At 46.3% G+C, this 16,986-nt stretch overlaps 1 protein-coding gene and 1 non-coding gene across 7 annotated transcripts in view; both read left to right on the top strand.

Moving 5' to 3' along the window:
* Positions 1-16,986, top strand: part of CEP295 (centrosomal protein 295) — a 61,358-nt gene that overhangs the window by 40,577 nt on the left and 3,795 nt on the right. For 5 of the 6 annotated variants that reach the window (XM_068145713.1, XM_068145722.1, XM_068145707.1 and 2 more), the window contains 8 exons: positions 1,433-1,539; positions 3,480-3,618; positions 6,633-6,866; positions 9,014-9,147; positions 10,017-10,179; positions 11,134-11,765; positions 14,024-14,194; positions 15,314-15,431. In XM_068145713.1, coding sequence (XP_068001814.1) covers positions 1,433-1,539; positions 3,480-3,618; positions 6,633-6,866; positions 9,014-9,147; positions 10,017-10,179; positions 11,134-11,765; positions 14,024-14,194; positions 15,314-15,431 — 1,698 coding nt within the window. The remainder of the gene's footprint in view (positions 1-1,432; positions 1,540-3,479; positions 3,619-6,632; positions 6,867-9,013; positions 9,148-10,016; positions 10,180-11,133; positions 11,766-14,023; positions 14,195-15,313; positions 15,432-16,986) is intronic. The other variant, XM_068145723.1, reaches the window with a different exon arrangement.
* LOC137445282 (small nucleolar RNA U2-19) lies at positions 3,149-3,233 on the top strand. Its single transcript, XR_010988386.1, has one exon. It is a non-coding gene; the product is annotated as a small nucleolar RNA U2-19 (small nucleolar RNA).

Below are 16,986 nucleotides of genomic sequence, written 5' to 3'. Positions count from 1 at the left end.
GCAAGGGGTTGGTCTCTTCTCCCAGGCAGCCAGCACCAGAACAAGAGGGGACAGTCTCAGGCTGCACCAGGGGAGGTTTAGGCTGGAGGTCAGGAGGAAGTTTTACACAGAGAGAGTGATTGGCCATTGGAATGTGCTGCCCAGGGAGGTGGTGGAGTCACCATCACTGGAGGTGTTCAGGAGGAGACTTGCTGGGGTGCTTGGTGCCATGGGTTAGTTGTTTAGGTGGGTTGGATTGGTTGATGGGTTGGACGCGATGATCTTGAAGGTCTCTTCCAACCTGGTCTGGTCTAGTCTAGTCTAAATTCCATTGCCAGTGACTCTGTTTGGTTACTGCTCAAAATGTCACAAATGAGCAGCATCAAGCCTGCTAGAACTTTCCGAGGAAACTGTGTGAAGGGGGAAAAGAAGCCATTGGAGAATTTCTTTACCTTTCATTCTCAGGTCAGTTAGCATTTAAGGTGGTAACCTAGAAACTCATCTAAGAATAGGTTAAGTTGTCTTTTAATTGAAATAACTGTATTTTTAGGTGTACTGACTTTCATGTCTTGCACTTTTTCTTAGACTACTGAGTGAGAATGGAAAATAGGAAACCTAAAACTTTGTTAGGATTTTTCCTCCTCTGAGTTTCATTTTGATTGTGATATGGAAATATCACATCATGTAGGTACTTCACTGGTGCTGCTTCACAGAACAAACCTCTCCTCTTCTGTTTGGAATGCTAGGAAAACCAGAACTATACTTCACTTTCCAGTAGGAAATTGAGTTTTAGCTTATATAATAGAATTAACCAGGTTGGAAAAGACCTTTGAGCTCATCAAGTCCAACCTATCACCCAACACTATCTAACCAACTAAACCATGGCACCAAGTGCCTCATCCAGTCTCTTCTTAAACACTTCCAGTGATGGTGACTCCACCACCACCCTAGGCAGCCCATTCCAATGGCCATAAGGTACATGCTAGTGTTAGGATTCACACAATACCACAAGATCTGCCTAATTCTAGAGCTTTACATATGCTGAGGATATGAAATGTCTGTTTGTAATCATTGTAATGGTAGAGGACAAAAGATTCCCCCCCCCCCCATTAAATAAATGGTCACAGTGGCACTACCAAAGCCATGTTCCCTTCTGCAGAGATGAAACATGAATTTCTAGCTCCTCCTGCATGCTCTGTGGGGAGCAGTCATGCTAATTTTAGGAAGGCTGGTCAAGGAGAAACACTGGTTGCTATTTAAGTTGGTGGTACAGCAGAGCAGAAAGTATGCCACTGTAGGTGAGAAGTGCCAAGTGTGGGCAAAATCAGTGCCCCAGTAGTGGGGAGGCAGCGGCAGAGCAGTACTGCCATCTGCTGTGCACGAAAGAGTTGCCGTCCAGGAACTGAAAAGCTGCCTTCTCTTCCTCACTTGGTCCTCTTGCCTTTGTGTTCAGGCCTGTCTGGGGATTCTCAGGTGGCTGGAGATTCACCAGTTCTCGCTGCAGGAGTTGGAGAGGGAGTTACAACCTCTTCTGGACCATCATTCAGTCTTGCTGATACAGTAAGTCATGTCACAGTAACCATGTAACACAACTAACTTGCTCCGTGTTTTGTGATGAAATATTTCTGCCTCCTGTTGAGGTGCACCTATTGAGGTGCAGTATTCTGGACAGAGTAGTATAGCAAGCACTAAGGAAAGAAAAGTAATTCCTGTGATGGATCTGCTAGCTGTGTCCTGTTCAGACCGTGCAGGATGCAGTTGCCCTTCTTTGCTGCCAGGACACACCATGGGCTTATGCTCTGCTTGCTGTCTGTGAGACTCTGGGTCCTTTTTCCCTGGGCTGCACTCCAGATAGGCCCCAACTCGGGCTCATAGATAAGGTGCTGGACTTTTCATTTGCTCATTCTGAGTTTCATGCCATTCCTGTAGAGGCAGCCTCAAGAAGTCCTTCTAGATGTCAGCCCTGCCAGTTTAGTGTATTGAATGGTCCTCAACACTTACTTGATAGGAGTATGACATGTCCTCTGGGTCATTGCCAAAGATGATAAAGAGGAAAGGTCTTAGGACAGAGCCCTGTAGTACTCCATTTGTTCCTCACCTTCAGGCAGAGTCTAATGCTTTAATCCCTGTCCTCTGACTAGGTTATCCTGCCCTGTTTTTTAACCCATCTTGTTGTGGGTTGTGGCATTCAAATGGATACAAGGATGTAGTGAGAGTATTCAAAGCCCTATCAAAATCAGCACCAATGATAACCACCTGCTTTTCCCTTACCCAGAGATTGCTTTCTTTTGTCAGGAGATAAAGCCAGTGTTTAAAAAGTGCTGTGTCATGTGTGTATGTAAAATAACCTTTAGCAGTGATTTAGTGTAATGTGGTTGCTAAATATATTTTTATAAGGTAGTATACAATGAAAACTGTAGGGGAAGACTTTCTTAGGGGTTTTTTGTTTGTCTTCATGCTCGTTTGAATTCAGAGTTTGAGGAAGACATGTTCATGTCTAATTCTTTGACATATGGAATCACAGAATCATAGTATCATTCAGGGTTGGAAGGGACCACAAGGATCATCTAGTTCCAACCCCCCTGCCATGGGCAGGGACACCCCACACTACATCAGCCTGGCCAGAGCCTCAGCCACCCTGGGCTTAAACACCTCCAGGGACAGGGCCCCAACCACCTCCCTGGACAACCCATTCCAGGGCTTCACCACTCTCATGGGGAAGAACTTCCTTCTCACATCCAGCCTGAATCTCCCCACCTCCAGCTTCATTCCATTCCCCCTAGTTCTATCACTACCTGAGATCCTGAGAAGTCCCTCCCCAGCCTTCCTGTAGGCCCCCTTCAGATACTGGAAGGCCACAATTAGGTCACCTCAGAGCCTTCTCTTCCCCAGACTGAACAGCCCCAGTTCCTTCAGTCTGTCCTCATAGGAGAGGTGCTCCTTATAAGAGCCCTCACTCTGTTTTGTCACTTTTTATAGGGCTTGCCTATTAAGGTAGTTAAGGAAGGTAATATCTCAGGATAATTTGTATGTTTTCATCTTAGTTTAATATAATTAGCATTCTGAGGCAGTTTCCTATGTAGAAAAGGCTGCAAGTGCTTGTCAAAGTCCTGAGGGTGTTCATGTATTGCACCTCTGTTCCTCTGAGATCCACAGTTCTATGGAAGTGGATCTGTGATGAGAATTAGCCAAATCTGACCACCAGAAGATTAAAACAATCTTCCAGGTGTCATGATTAATGTGCAGTTCTGAGAAGCTTGCTGATACTGTGTGTGTGCCTCTGTGTGTGTGTGTGTGTTGGGGGTCAGTGGGGGGCTGCTGGGGAGTGGTGTCTGACATTGGCTGTGAGTGTTTTGTACTGAGCAATGATGAATCTGTGTTTGCCTGACTGCAAAACATGAAGGCCTCTACACTTGAACTGAGCTCAGAATAGAATGTGTGGTTTAAAAGCATGGATGGTGTTTTAAATCTGAATACATGGTGATGTTGTTTCATCCTAGGAAGTACTTTCTGAAGCAGCATCCATGAACTCAGGGTCAGAGCCCTTCATGCAAGGAGTACCCTGTGACTTGTCTTCAACAATTTCCACTGGAAGCTTTTTGGCTAGTGAGATTTCAGATGTAAGCCTTGTTGACACTGGTAAGTGTTTGGATTTTGCTCTTGTAAAAGGAAAATTATGTGTTCTTTCTGTTTTATGGCAGGGTGGGCCTAACTCACCGAACCTCTGTTCTCCTGACCTAACCTAATGTGGCACTTCACTCTGCACTGTGATTCTGTGCTCATGATTGGTTTGTAAACATCTGACCTTCTAACTTGCATGCTTTGGCAAAGGATGGTTTGAATGTTGTTAAGCAGATGTAAGTCTGTCCTGGTTTGAGGCCAGGCAATTCCACTCTTGCCCCTGAGAGGGGCAAAAGAGTGACCCTCACACAAATGGATTGGAGAGTGATGGAAAGTTTAAATGGAAAAGCAGCAAGTGCTTTACAGAAACTTCAAGCACAGTGACAAAAGAATCCCAAAGCATACAGAGTCCCTTCCAGCACACCCAAAGGTCCCCAACCTTTCCCATCTCCCCACCTCAAGGTATACCCAAAACTCCCAGGGCTCTTTTTCTGCCCCCCCCTGCTGCTGCTAGGCTGGTCTCAGGCTGGCCAGGTCTGAGTCTGCCTCTTCCCTTCTCCTCCTGGCATTAGGTCTAGCCAGGCCTAAGAGGCCTTGAGGTACTCCCCCACAGTTTCCCCATAGGGAGCATCTCCCATGGGAGCAAAGAGGGAAGAAAGAAGAAGAGAATAACTTTCAGATGGATTTATAGGGCACAGGATGTTATGGGTATGAATTTTCAAGTGTCAAAATTGAAAACAAACCAACCCCCCAAAACCCACCCCTGATCCCCCACTGGTAGTGTAATTGTTTTCTAATCAATATATCTCATGGATTGTTAAAGAGATATGATTGTCTTACTGTTGAGGGAATGGTTCCACTGTATGCTTGTCACCATAGTAATTCTTACTGATTTATGAGGAGAGGCTGAGGGAGCTGGGGTTGCTTAGCCTGGAGAAGAGGAGACTCAGGGGAGACCTTATTGCTCTCTACAACTACCTGAAGGGAGGTTGTAGCCAGGTAGGGGTTGGTCTCTTCTCCCAAGCAACTAGCCCCAGAACAAGAGGACACAGTCTTAAGCTGTGCCAGGGGAAGTTTAGGCTTCAGGTGAGGCGACAGTTCTTCCCAGAAAGAGTAATTGGCCATTGGAATGTGCTGCCCAGGGCGGTGGTGGAGTCACCTTCCCTGGAGGTGTTCAAAAAGGGGTTGGACATGGCACTTGAAGCCATGGTTTAGTTAGTCCTGAGGTGTTGGGTGACAGGTTGGACTTGATGATCTCTGAGGTCTTTTCCAACCTTACTGATCTATGATTCTGTGATTTTTGAAAACATTGCATGCCATATTGACTTGTAATAGTTTCCCAGGCAATACCTATTCATATACTATTCTGCCTCTTTATCTTGTTAGCTTTTCATAGACTTAAACTCCTCTATAAAGTAAATAATTGTTGTTCTCCTTCCTGACACTATCACCTGTGAACATGGGAGGTGAGTTTGAAAGTGATTAGATGGTGTCCCTGTGGATTCATTTACCTTAAGGCTTAATATTGTGTTAATTTGACATACATCTGATCTCATGCAGAGCATGTGTGTGAGAGTTACTCCACAGTTACAAATCCATTCTTGAAGACCACAGTTCTTACAGCCTGAAACTTCAGAGTCATAGTATCAGTCAGGGTTGGAAGGGACCCACAAGGATCATCTAGTTCCAAGCCCCCTGCCATGGGCAGGGACACCCCACACTAGATCAGCCTGCCCAGAGCCTCAGCCAGCCTGGGCTTAAACACCTCCAGGGACAGGGCCTCAACCACCTTCCTGGACAACCCATTCCAGGGCTTCACCACTCTCATGGGGAAGAAACCCTGGAATGGGTTGCCCAGGGAGGCTCATCTTCAACCTAATGCTCTAAACTACTGAGTGTTAGTTTGGGTAATGCACTTCATAACTCGTGTGACAAGTCCGTGTTTTGTTGACACAAAGCTAAGGCAAATTCTAGGATCATTTGTAGCTTTCCTGTACTGTTGTTCTTCAGCTGTGGAATTAAAATACCAAAGGTTTTGGTTACTCAGCTGCATGAATAAACTTTTCAAGACTAGCTGCACCTTTGTTGTATGCCAGGTGATTAGCAATGACCTTTCCTGATAGCTTAGTGCAGTTCTTCTGTAAGCACAAAGGCAGAGGGGCTGGTGCCCTCACTAGAAACACTGGGTTGGTTGCCTTGATTCCCTCAGATTTCTTGTGTGGGTGCTAGGTACTTCTGTTTAAGCCTCAATAAAACATCATGTTCAGGCTGGATGTGAGGAGGAAGTTCTTCAGCATGAGAGTGGTGAAGCCCTGGAATGGGTTGTCCAGGGAGGTGGTTGAGGTGCTGTCCCTGGAGGTGTTTAAGCCCAGGCTGGCTGAGGCTCTGGCCAGGCTGATCTAGTGTGGGGTGTCCCTGCCCATGGCAGTGGGGTTGGAACTGGATGATCCTTGTGGTCCCTTCCAACCCTGAGTGATACTGTGATGCTATGTCACAAAGATACTTAAGATCACCTTAATATGCCATAGGAGGTAAAAAAGTGCTAGCTAGCATCAAATAAAAGCATTCATCCTTTTTCTGATTTTATGGTTTCAGTGTTTCCTAAGTCCACATACTCAGAAGTGCTAGGGTGTCATGAGTACTGCATCAACCTCAATTGGTGGGAATTCCTGGTAAGGTTTGTGGCAGGGTTGGCAGGAATAGAATAGAATAGAATTAATCAGGTTGGAAAAGACCTTTGAGCTCATCAAGTCCAACCTATCACCCAACACCATACAATCAACTAAACCATGGCACCAAGCACCCCATCCAGTCTCTTCCTAAACACCTCCAGTGATGGTGACTCCACCACCTCCCTGGGCAGCACATTCCAATGGCCAATCTCTCTTTCTGGAAAGAACTTCTTCCTACCATCAAGGAAGCAATTAAAGAACCAAACCCCAGAGCGCTTCACTGATATTAAGCAGCTGTCTCTTGGATTTCATGCAAGTGGTTTAGAGGCCAGATTGTGAATGTCCAGCTTACTGTTTCAGGATTGTCTTCTGCTAGTATAGAAGATGGAATTTTGAGAGAAGCAGCCAGCAGCCCTTGGAACTCCTCACTGCCTTTTACCTTCCCGCCGAGGCGAGAGGATTTGGCTGGAGCATCTGAAACTCCGTTGTCTGAAGGAGAGATGTCCCTTGAGGAAAGAAGTTGGATACAGCAGATCTTGGGGAAACTTCCTGGAGACCTGAACACTTGCTCAGAGAACAATACAGGTTTCAAAGGTACTTGCCATTTTAAAGCATTTTTGTGCAGTCACATGGAAGGAGTTGACTCAGTGTCGTGTGTCAGTCTGTATGGTTTGTATTCAGCTGATATTTGAACGTCAGTAAGGATTCTGCCTGTGAGAACTTCCTTGCTTTGATGTGCTCTTTGTGTTTTGCTCTTGAGCGTGTCCAGGGAAGGACAATGAGGCTGGGGAGAGGTCTGGAGCACAGCCCTGTGAGGAGAGGCTGAGGGAACTGGGGGTGTTTAGCCTGGAGAACAGGAGATGGAGAGGGGAGACCTTATTGCTGTCTACAACTCCCTGAAGGGAGGTTATAGCCATGTGGGGGTTGGTCTCTTCTCTTAGGCAACCAGCAGCAGAACAAGAGGACACAGTCTCAAGCTGTGCTGGGGAAGTTCAGGCTGGAGGTGAGGAGAAAGTTCTTCCCAGAAAGATTAATTTGCCCTTGGAATGTGCTGCCCAGGGAGGTGGTGGGGTCACCATCCCTGGAGGTGTTCAAAAAGGGATTGGAGGTGGCACTTGAAGCCATGGTTTAGTTAGTCAGCAGGTGTTGGGTGACAGGTTGGACTTGATGATCTCTGAAGTCTTTTCCAACCTTATTGTTTCTCTGGTCCTTCATTCTTTGCTGTATGTACATGTCCATGTAGCATAGTGCAGTGCAAAAAGAAAATTTCTCTGACCAGGTATTCATCTGATCATCATCTAGTTCCTGCAGCTTCCTGCTACCATGGCTAGGCTGTTTGTGCCAAATGTAGCACTTGGTTGTGCATGAGTTGCTCTTCAGGAAGGTAGAGACAGTAATACACAATATGGAGTTGGGGCTGTTCAGTCTGGAGAAGTGACCTAATTGTGGCCTTCCAGTATCTGAAGGGGGCTACAGGAAGGCTGGGGAGGGACTTCTCAGGATCTCAGGTAGTGATAAGACTAGGGGGAATGGAATGAAGCTGGAGGTGGGGAGGAAGTTCTTCCCCATGAGAGTGGTGAAGCCCTGGAATGGGTTGTCCAGGGAGGTGGTTGAGGCCCCATCCCTGGAGGTGTTTAAGCCCAGGCTGGCTGAGGCTCTGTCCAGGCTGATGTAGTGTGGGGTGTCCCTGCCCATGGCAGGGGGGTTGGAATTGGATGTTCCTTGTGGTCCCTTCCAACCCTGAATGATACTATGATACTATGATATTTCATTGTTCATGCAGAGTCACCTAATTTGATGAAAGACTGAGTAAGAGACCCTTGGTAGTTCTGTGCTCTCTAGAAAAATGTAGTGATTCATGAAAACAAGAGCATCCTTGTTTGCTATCATGAGGGTAATGCTGGTGTTTTAATGTGAACCACTGCCTTCTGGAATGCTTGAAATCTAGAATTCTAGGCTCATCCAGAGCAGGAAGGACTTCTAATTGTCAGATCAATTCTCCTTCCTGCTCACAGCAAAGTCAACTTGGACCCAGCTGCTTAAGACCTTGTCCAGGCAAGTTCTGAATATCCCCGAGGTCAGAGATTTCACACTCCCTTGGCAACATTTTAACAACTTTCTTCTTTTCTCACTGTTTTCTTTTTCGATTACATCCAATCAAAATTTCCCACATTCCATCTTGTGTCTCTTATCTTTCACTGGGCATGTTGAAGAAGCCTACAGAGCTAATGCAGTTACTGTCTCATCGGATGTAGTGGACAGCAGAGATTCCTGTGCCGCTTCCCCCACGCTTCTGAGCCTTTTAAGCCTGAACAAACTTAGTTCTTTAGGGGTCTTTATGAACATCATGTGCTTCATTCTTCCTGTAATCATCCTTGTGGCTTTTCATTGGACTTGCTGCCCTGTCACTGAGTTCTGTAGTGGGAAGCCCATGCTACTTCTGGTGCAATCTCACGAGCGATGACCAGGGAGCTTACGTGCTTCAGCTTTTCATCTAGAAATTGCATCAGTGTAGCACTTTCAGTGCTGCTTTTGTTCCTGCATTGTGTCACAGTAAAAGAATTGGATGCTGTAAAGATTTATCTGTTAGGTTTTCTTTACAAGATAGCACTTGTGTACCTGCAGAATGCTGTGTGCTTTACTTGCTGTGTAGAGCAGCGGTGTGCTGTATCTGTTGGCAGTTTGAGGGGTGGTGGTTTTCAGGGGTTTCATTTTTAAATGACCTCTTCTTTTTCTTGCAGCTCTAACAGCTGAACTTGATTTTTCTGAAATGGAGGGACATTTTCCAAACTTCCAGCAGCAGGTGTTTCAGCCTTTGGAACCAAGTCTTGACTCTGATGCTTCATCATCCTGTTCTCAGTACAGAGTTCCACAAGTGAGTAGAGAATTTAGTAAGGTACTAGAGGGAAAACCCTGATGGAGGAAATACTACATTGATGTTGAGTTGCTGGAACATGCCCAGAGAAGGGCAACAAAGCTGGGGAGGGGTTTGGAGCACAGCCCTGTGAGGAGGGGCTGAGGGAGTTGGGGTTGCTTAGACTGGAGAGGAGGAGGCTCAGGGGAGACTTTATTGCCATCCACAGCTACCTGAAGGGAGGTTGTAGCCAGGTGGAGGTTGGTCTCTTCTTCCAGGTAACCAGCCATTATTTTCAACCAGGTGGCCAGCCAAATGGCCACTGTATGCTCTTGGGTGCAACTGTAAACTTGCTTTCACTACAGTTTCAAGCTGCACCAGGGAAGGTTTAGGCTGGATGTTAGGAAGTAGTTCTTCATAGAAAGAGTGATTGGCCATTGGGATGTGCTGCCCAGGGAGGTGGTGGAGTCACCATCACTGGAGGTGTTTAGGAAGAGCCTGGATGGGGTGCTTGGTGCCATGGTTTAGTTGCTCAGATGGTGTTGAATGATAGGTTGGACTTGATGATCTCAAAGGTCTTTTCCAACCTGGTGAATTCTATTCTATTCTTTAAGATTTCTGTGGAATTTAAGTGCATAAACCCTATAGTGACAGCTTTTCAGAAGAAACACAGTAACAGTTTTTGCCAGAACTGGAAGGGTCTTTTCCAGCCTTCTTGAGTCTGTGTTTTCCTGGTGGTATGCAGAAAAGTGAGCAAAAAAATCAAGTATTACCTTTACTTCTTTGTCCTTCAGATTTGTGTGAAAATCACCAATCTTAGGATTTAAGTCTTAATTAAATCTTCAGTCAAGATTGTTTGTTAAGTTAAAAACTCTTTTTCTTGACACTAGGCTTCAACCTTTTCAACAAGGAGTCAACACATGTCTGCATCTCCAGCCCTGGGTGATTGCACTCTGGAGGTCCAAAGCAGCAGTCTGCCTTTGAGCCTTTTAAAAACCAGGCCAAACAACCTTGCATCAGGAGGAGAAACTGCTGAAGAAAACATGACTGCAGGTATGTACAGTCCAGTCAGGTCAAGACTTTCAAAGTCAGCCTGCAGCCAGTATGAAAATACCAACCCTTGAGGTGGCTTTGCTGTGTCCCAAGTGGGAATGGACACTTCTGTCAGCCCTGATTTGAAATGTCAAATCTCTGCTGCTGCTGTCTCTGTCTTCTCCACTGAACTCTTAAATTTGGTCAAGTTCTGGATTTTCTCAGCAGTTGTACTTCTTGTACAAGGGGCTGCTCAGCCTGAAGAAGTGGAGGCTCAAGGGAGACCTTATTGCTCTCTACAACTACCTGAAGGGAGGTTGTAGCCAGGTGGGGCTTGGTCTCTTCTCCTAGGCAATCTGTGACACAACAAGAGGACACAGTTTCAAGCTGTGCCAGGGGAGGTTTAGGCTGGATGTTAGGAAGAAATTCTTCCCAGAAAGAGTAATTTGCCATTGGAATGTGCTGCCCAGGGAGGTGGTGGAGTCACCATCACTGGAGGTGTTCAGGAGGGGAGTCACCATCACTGGAAGTGTTTAAGAAGAGACTGGATGAGGCACTTAGTGCCATGGTTTGGTTGATTAGAGGGTGTTGGGTGATAGATTGGACTTGATCTTGAGGGTCTTTTCCAACCTGGTAAGTTCTCTTCTGTTCTCTTCTGTTCTCTTCTGTTCTCTTCTGTTCTCTTCTGTTCTCTTCTGTTCTCTTCTGTTCTCTTCTGTTCTCTTCTGTTCTCTTCTGTTCTCTTCTGTTCTCTTCTGTTCTCTTCTGTTCTCTTCTGTTCTCTTCTGTTCTCTTCTGTTCTCTTCTGTTCTCTTCTGTTCTCTTCTGTTCTCTTCTGTTCTCTTCTGTTCTCTTCTGTTCTCTTCTGTTCTCTTCTGTTCTCTTCTGTTCTCTTCTGTTCTCTTCTGTTCTCTTCTGTTCTCTTCTGTTCTCTTCTCTACAGTTTTAACTCTTGATGCTAATTCTTTGAAACAGGAGCTGAAGAATCTTTTCACCCACTACAATTAGAGACGACTCTGAGTGATCAGCATCACAGTACTGATCAGGAGCATGATGGTGTCTTACAGAGGTCTTTTGAACATACCCCTGGAACTAATAAATGGGGCAATGGGAATTGTACTTCATCTGCCAGAGAATATGAAGAACTCTCCAGAAAAATGGAATCTATTGATCTCCAGTGTTCAGTGGAAGAGCTGAGAAATGAAAGTCTGAATCCACTGGAAGAGCAGAAGTCATTTTATCAGCTAAATACCACACCAGTTACAGGGCAAGAAACTTTCTCTCAGCACTTACTAAAAGAGACAGTGTCCTGTGAAAAATTGCCTGTGGAGGCATTTGATAAGTATGTGAAGCTTCCTGAAAAACCAGTTCATGGACATGGAGCACACAAAGCTGTGGAGTTGGATTTGCAGTGCAATACAAATGTGAAGGAGCCTGTCCAAAGCTTTCCAGAAGTACAGAAATCTTGGGAAATCCCCAGAGAAGTCAATTTGGAAGCCTCAGCCATCCCTTCACAGGCTGCCATGGAGCAGAATGGTTCTTTCCTGGAAACCCAGGATAAACATTGGAATTCTGTGTCCAGAAGCTCATCTCATATTCCAGTCTGGGTGAGTGAAAGAGATTTCCAAAAGCAGGAATTTGTGCAGGCTTTTCTCTTTGCTTTGTTGGTGCAGCAATAGCAAAACCCCACAACAAGTTCTTTTAGACCTTTAGTACCTGAAAGCTTAGCAAACACTGTGACTTCACAGTATCACTAAGGTTGGAAGAGACCTCGAGGATCATCGAGTCCAACCTGTCACCACAGACCTCATGACTAGACCATGGCACCAAGTGCCACGTCCAATCTCCTCTTGAACACCTCCAGGGATGGTGACTCCACCACCTCCCTGGGCAGCACATTCCAATGGCTAACAACTCTCTCTGTGTAAAACTTCCTCCTGACCTCAAGCCTAAACCTCCCCTGGCACAGCTTGAGACTGTGTCCTCTTGTTCTGGTGCTGGTTGTCTGGGAGAAGAGACCAACCTTTTCCTGGCTACAACCTCCTTTCAGGTAGTTGTAGACAGCAATAAGGTCTCCCCTGAGCCTCCTCTTCTCCAGGCTAAGCAACCCCAGCTCCCTCAGTCTCTCCTCACAGGGCTGTGCTTGAGGCCTCTCCCCAGCCTTGTTGCCCTTCTCTGGACACGTTCAAGTGTCTCAATGTCCTTCTTAAACTGAGGGGCCCAGAACTGGACACAGTTCTAGTTGAAAACTTGCACACTTCCTGGACTTCTGCCCTACTCTGCTTTCAGATTTACTTGAAGGGAGGTTGTAGACAGGCAGAAGTTGGTCTCTTCTCCCAGGCAGCCAGCACCAGAACAAGAGGACACAGTCTCAGGCTGTGCCAGGGGAGGTTTAGGTTGGAGGTCAGGAGGAAATTTTACACAGAGAGAGTGATTGCCCATTGGAATGGGCTGCCTGGGGAGGTGGTGGAGTCACCATCACTGGAGGTGTTCAGGAGGAGACTTGAATGGGGTGCTTGGTGCCATGGGTTAGTTGATTAGGTGGTGTTGGATGATAGGTTGGACACGATGATCTGTAAGGTCTCTTCCAACCTGGTCTATTCTATTCTATGAAATCACTAGCAGTAGCTAACAGGAGCTGGAGCTCCCAGGATTGCTGGAGGAGCTCTGGCACTTCTGTTGCATCCCCTTCTCAGCCCCAGTGGGTGCAGTGTATGCCTCTGTGTTGCCCTGCTGAGCAGCCCCATCCCCATTTAGAAGCCTGAAGGATGTAAACAATGTAGCCAAAGAAACCTAAGGACATAGCTTTGATGTAGTAGCTTGAGAAGAAAAAATTATCACAGTTTGCTCAAAAACTGAACTCATTTAAACTAGAGGTGAGTAGAGGAGAGAGATGGATTTGTTGGTAAGTTACTTTGGGTGGTTTGTTATTTTTAGCACTGATATGTGAAACACTTAGCATGGGGCTTCATTTCCGTAAAGCCTCAGGCAAAATGTTGCTGTCTGTATTTCATTTGCTGCCTGGGGGCAGGATTTCTTTTGCATGTTGAAGGAGCCTCCTCTTTCTGTCAAGGTAATGGCTGTTGCTGTTGCAGGGCTTGGAGTGACTGGAGAGCAGCCAGGCAGAAAGGGACCTGGGGGTACTGGTTGATAGTAGGCTGAGCATGAGCCTGCAGTGTGCCCAGGTGGCCAAGAAGGCCAATGGCATCCTGGCCTGTATCAGGAACAGTGTGGCCAGCAGGAGCAGGGAGGTCATTCTGCACCTGTACTCAAGACTGCTTAGGCCACACCTTGAATCCTGTGTCCAGTTCTGGGCCCCTCAGTTTAAGAAGGATATTGAGACACTTGAATGTGTCCAGAGAAGGGCAACAAGGCTGGGGAGAGGTCTGGAGCACAGCCCTGTGAGGAGAGGCTGAGGGAGCTGGGATTATTTAGCCTGGAGAAGAGGAGGCTCAGGGGAGACCTCATTGCCCTCTACAACTACCTGAAGGGAGGTTGTAGGCAGGTGGGGGTTGCTCTCTTCTCCCAGGCAACCAGCACCAGAAGAAGAGGACACAGTCTCAAGCTGTGTCAGGGGAAGTTCAGGCTGGAGTTGAGGAGAAAGTTCTTCTCAGAAAGAGTGATTGGCCATTGGAATGTGCTGCCCAGGGAGGTGGTGGAGTCCCCATCCCTGGAGGTGTTCACCAGGGGACTGGACGTGGCACTTGAAGCCGTGGTTCAGTAGTCCTGAGGTGCTGGGTGATAGGCTGGCTTTGATGATCTCTGAGGTCTTTTCCAACCTTATTGATTCTATGAAATAGTGATTGATTTGATTTTGCTTTCAGTTCTCTGTCACACTGATGTCTTCTGTAACTTTATTTTGAAGGAGACCGAGTCAGGGCGTGGTATTATGGAAGAACCTGAACTCACTCTGCTGAGCTCAAATGATGTCAGTATTGCAGAGTCAGACATTGGACACACTAACCAAGAGAAAAAGGAGGATAAAATCAGTAACCCAGCACATGTGGATCAGTCTGAGCTTAATGCTTTTACTAAGGTGAGTCTCTATCTAATGTACTTTTTATTTAGTCTTATGACATGGAGTGGCCTCACTCTTGCAGTTAATCCACTGCTGCAGAACAAGAGAATGTGAGGGCCACCCAAGCCTAGTAATTGTTGTAATATCCTGGCTGAACAGACTTGACTGTGGGCTATTCCCCAAAATCACTGCCCAGTTGTGGTGGGTTGAAGTTTCCACCCCAGCACTAACCACCACACTAGTCCTGCCAGTGTAAAGGAGAGTTTGGGAAGACTTCTGCTGGGAAACAGAATGATCTCACTGGTGCTTGCAAGACTAAATTGGAGCCCTTCAGTTGAAGGCTTGAATGTGAGGATAGGGTGAGGCAAAAGAAGCTACAAGCTAAACAGGATAACACCAGCCCAACCTGGGGAAGGGATTTATGCTAGGTCCTCACAGCAGGCTGAAGTTTATGGGGGGAAAGTGTGATCAGCTTGTCATGCTGCCATGCTTCATGTGCCTGTGGTATGCTGTGTGCTTTTTGCTTATATAGAGCAAAGGCTGTAAATTGTAGAGGGACTGGTTTGTAATGAGAGAGTAGGTTGTGTGCTGAAGCAGTAATGTAGAACCAAGTAATGTGTGTGTGTTAGATCAGTAGATTAGAGACTGGATGAAATCACGTTTCAGTTGCAGGAGGCATCTATAGAAGATCCTAAATGTGCCTAAGGATGGATCTTTATACAGCAATGGAGGTGGGGGTAAGGCAGAGGCTGGCAGCTGGAGGCTGTGCTTCTGCAGGGGGTGTTGCCTTCCAGCTGAGAATGGGGGAAGAAGACAGAGGAATGAGAGGGTGATAGAGGAGAGCTAGAGAATGAGAAGAGTTAAAAACCCCACATCTAGTGAGATGAAGTGTTGCAGCCCTGCATTGTGAACATGCAAGGGAAATCTGATCTTCAGTGGGTTGTTGCTTTAAGTTTAAGGTGGCTTTAGGAAGTAGAATTTTAATACTTAGTGCCAAGATTCAGTTCTGCTATGGTTATTGCAGCTCTGTGAAGGCAGGTGATGTCTTTGGCTCTATGCTGGGGGGCAGCACTACCACTTCACTTTCATTTGTGGTGTATTTTAAGCATTCTCAATCACTGATTCCTTTTGAAACAGGAGCAAGAATTTTCACCACTAGCTCCAGATGCAGATTACTCAGTGCTTGTAAGGCCTGACGGTTCTTCCACAGCCCAGAGTGCCAGTGCCAGTCCCTTCCCACCACATCAGACTGCAGGTAGTTATTGTATAGCTTCAATATGCTGAAGTTAAGAGAGAAGGTCTTTATAGCATTAAAATCAGTGATGAACTCCTCCTCTCCTTTGGAAAACAAGGTGCTGCTTTTGCTTAGTGCATCTTGCTTTGGCTTGGAGTAGTGTGGCCCAGGTTTAATCTGTCTTAAGGAATCATTGGCTTGTGTCTTTCTGTGCTGAGCTGACTTTCATGGGAGTTCTTATTTACAATGCCATGGGGGTTTGTGTTCTAGCTACTCAACTGTGAAAGACTCAGTGGTGGTGGTGGTGGTGGTGTTTGTTGTCATGTAGTTGTTATCTATCTACAGGAATACAGGATTGACCAGGGTGGAAAAGGCCTCAGAGATCATCAAGTCCAGTTTATCCCCCAACACCATCTAAACAACTAAACCATGGCACCAAGTGCCTCATCCAATCTCTTTTTAAACCCCTCCAGTGATGGTGACTCCACCACCTCCCTGGGCAGCACATCCCAATGGCCAATCTCTCTCTCTGGGAAGAATTTCCTGTTGGGCCTCAATCTCTGTAGCCAAAGAGCCTTTTTCCTTTCTTTTTTTCCCCATCTGATGATCATGTGGAACATCAGTGAAATGCTGAAATACTTTGCTGTCCAAGATTGTGGTAGTTTTAGGCTGTGCCTTGAAAATTCAGCTGCAGGAAAGTAGAAAAGTATAAATAGATTGCTGTTGGGTGTAAAAAGGAAAACAAAAGGTTATTCTAAACAAATTCATGGGGTAAATGTCTGGGATAAGAGAAGCTGTATCATAACAATTCTTCACATTTCACTTCCCTTTTCATTCCTTCTATCTTCTCCTCCTCTGATCGTGGCTGTTCTGCTTTGCCTGGGAGAAGATGACCCTTCTGGCTGACCTTGACATAACACTAACACTGCTTTCTCTCCAGCTCTCTCTCTGTCTCTCAGTACAGGGGGTCTGGGAGGTTTGGGGGAGGGCAGTGGAGCAGCTTCCCTGGTCTCTGACCAGGGAGGTTTCTGTGTTATTTGCTAACTGTAAATAGCTGCATAATAATGTAGCTCCTGTATATTTTGTACACATTCATGGCACTCCATTGCAGAGTGTAGTTTTTGCTTGTAAATACAGCTTCATTTGCTTCTAAATGAGTTAGTCTGGCTAAAGATAATGCTGGGGGAACTGCAACCCACCACAAAGATGACCATCAGTAATGTGAAAGACAGGAAGTGACAGAACTTAACCATATCAGGGACTCCTCATGCCTTTGTGCTTTGAGGCAGAGAGGTGCTTTCAGTGCAGCACTTTATATAGAATAAACCAAACCAGGTTGGAAGAGACATTCAAGATCATCGTGTCCAACCCATCAACCAATCCAACCCACCCAAACAGCTAACCCATGGCACCAAGCACCCCATCAAGTCTCCTCCTGAACACCTCCAGGGATGGTGACTCCACCACCTCCCCGGGCAGCCCATTCCAATGGGCAATCACTCTCTCTGTACAGAACTTCTTCCTAACATCCAACCTAAACTTCCCCTGGTGCAGCCTGAGACTGTGTCCTCTTGTT

The sequence above is a fragment of the Melanerpes formicivorus genome, unplaced genomic scaffold, assembly GCF_026170545.1.
Source record: "Melanerpes formicivorus ecotype bairdi unplaced genomic scaffold, bMelFor1.0.p_v2 SCAF_1, whole genome shotgun sequence".
Taxonomy (NCBI): domain Eukaryota; kingdom Metazoa; phylum Chordata; class Aves; order Piciformes; family Picidae; genus Melanerpes; species Melanerpes formicivorus.
This window is presented reverse-complemented; position numbering and strand designations above follow the sequence as displayed.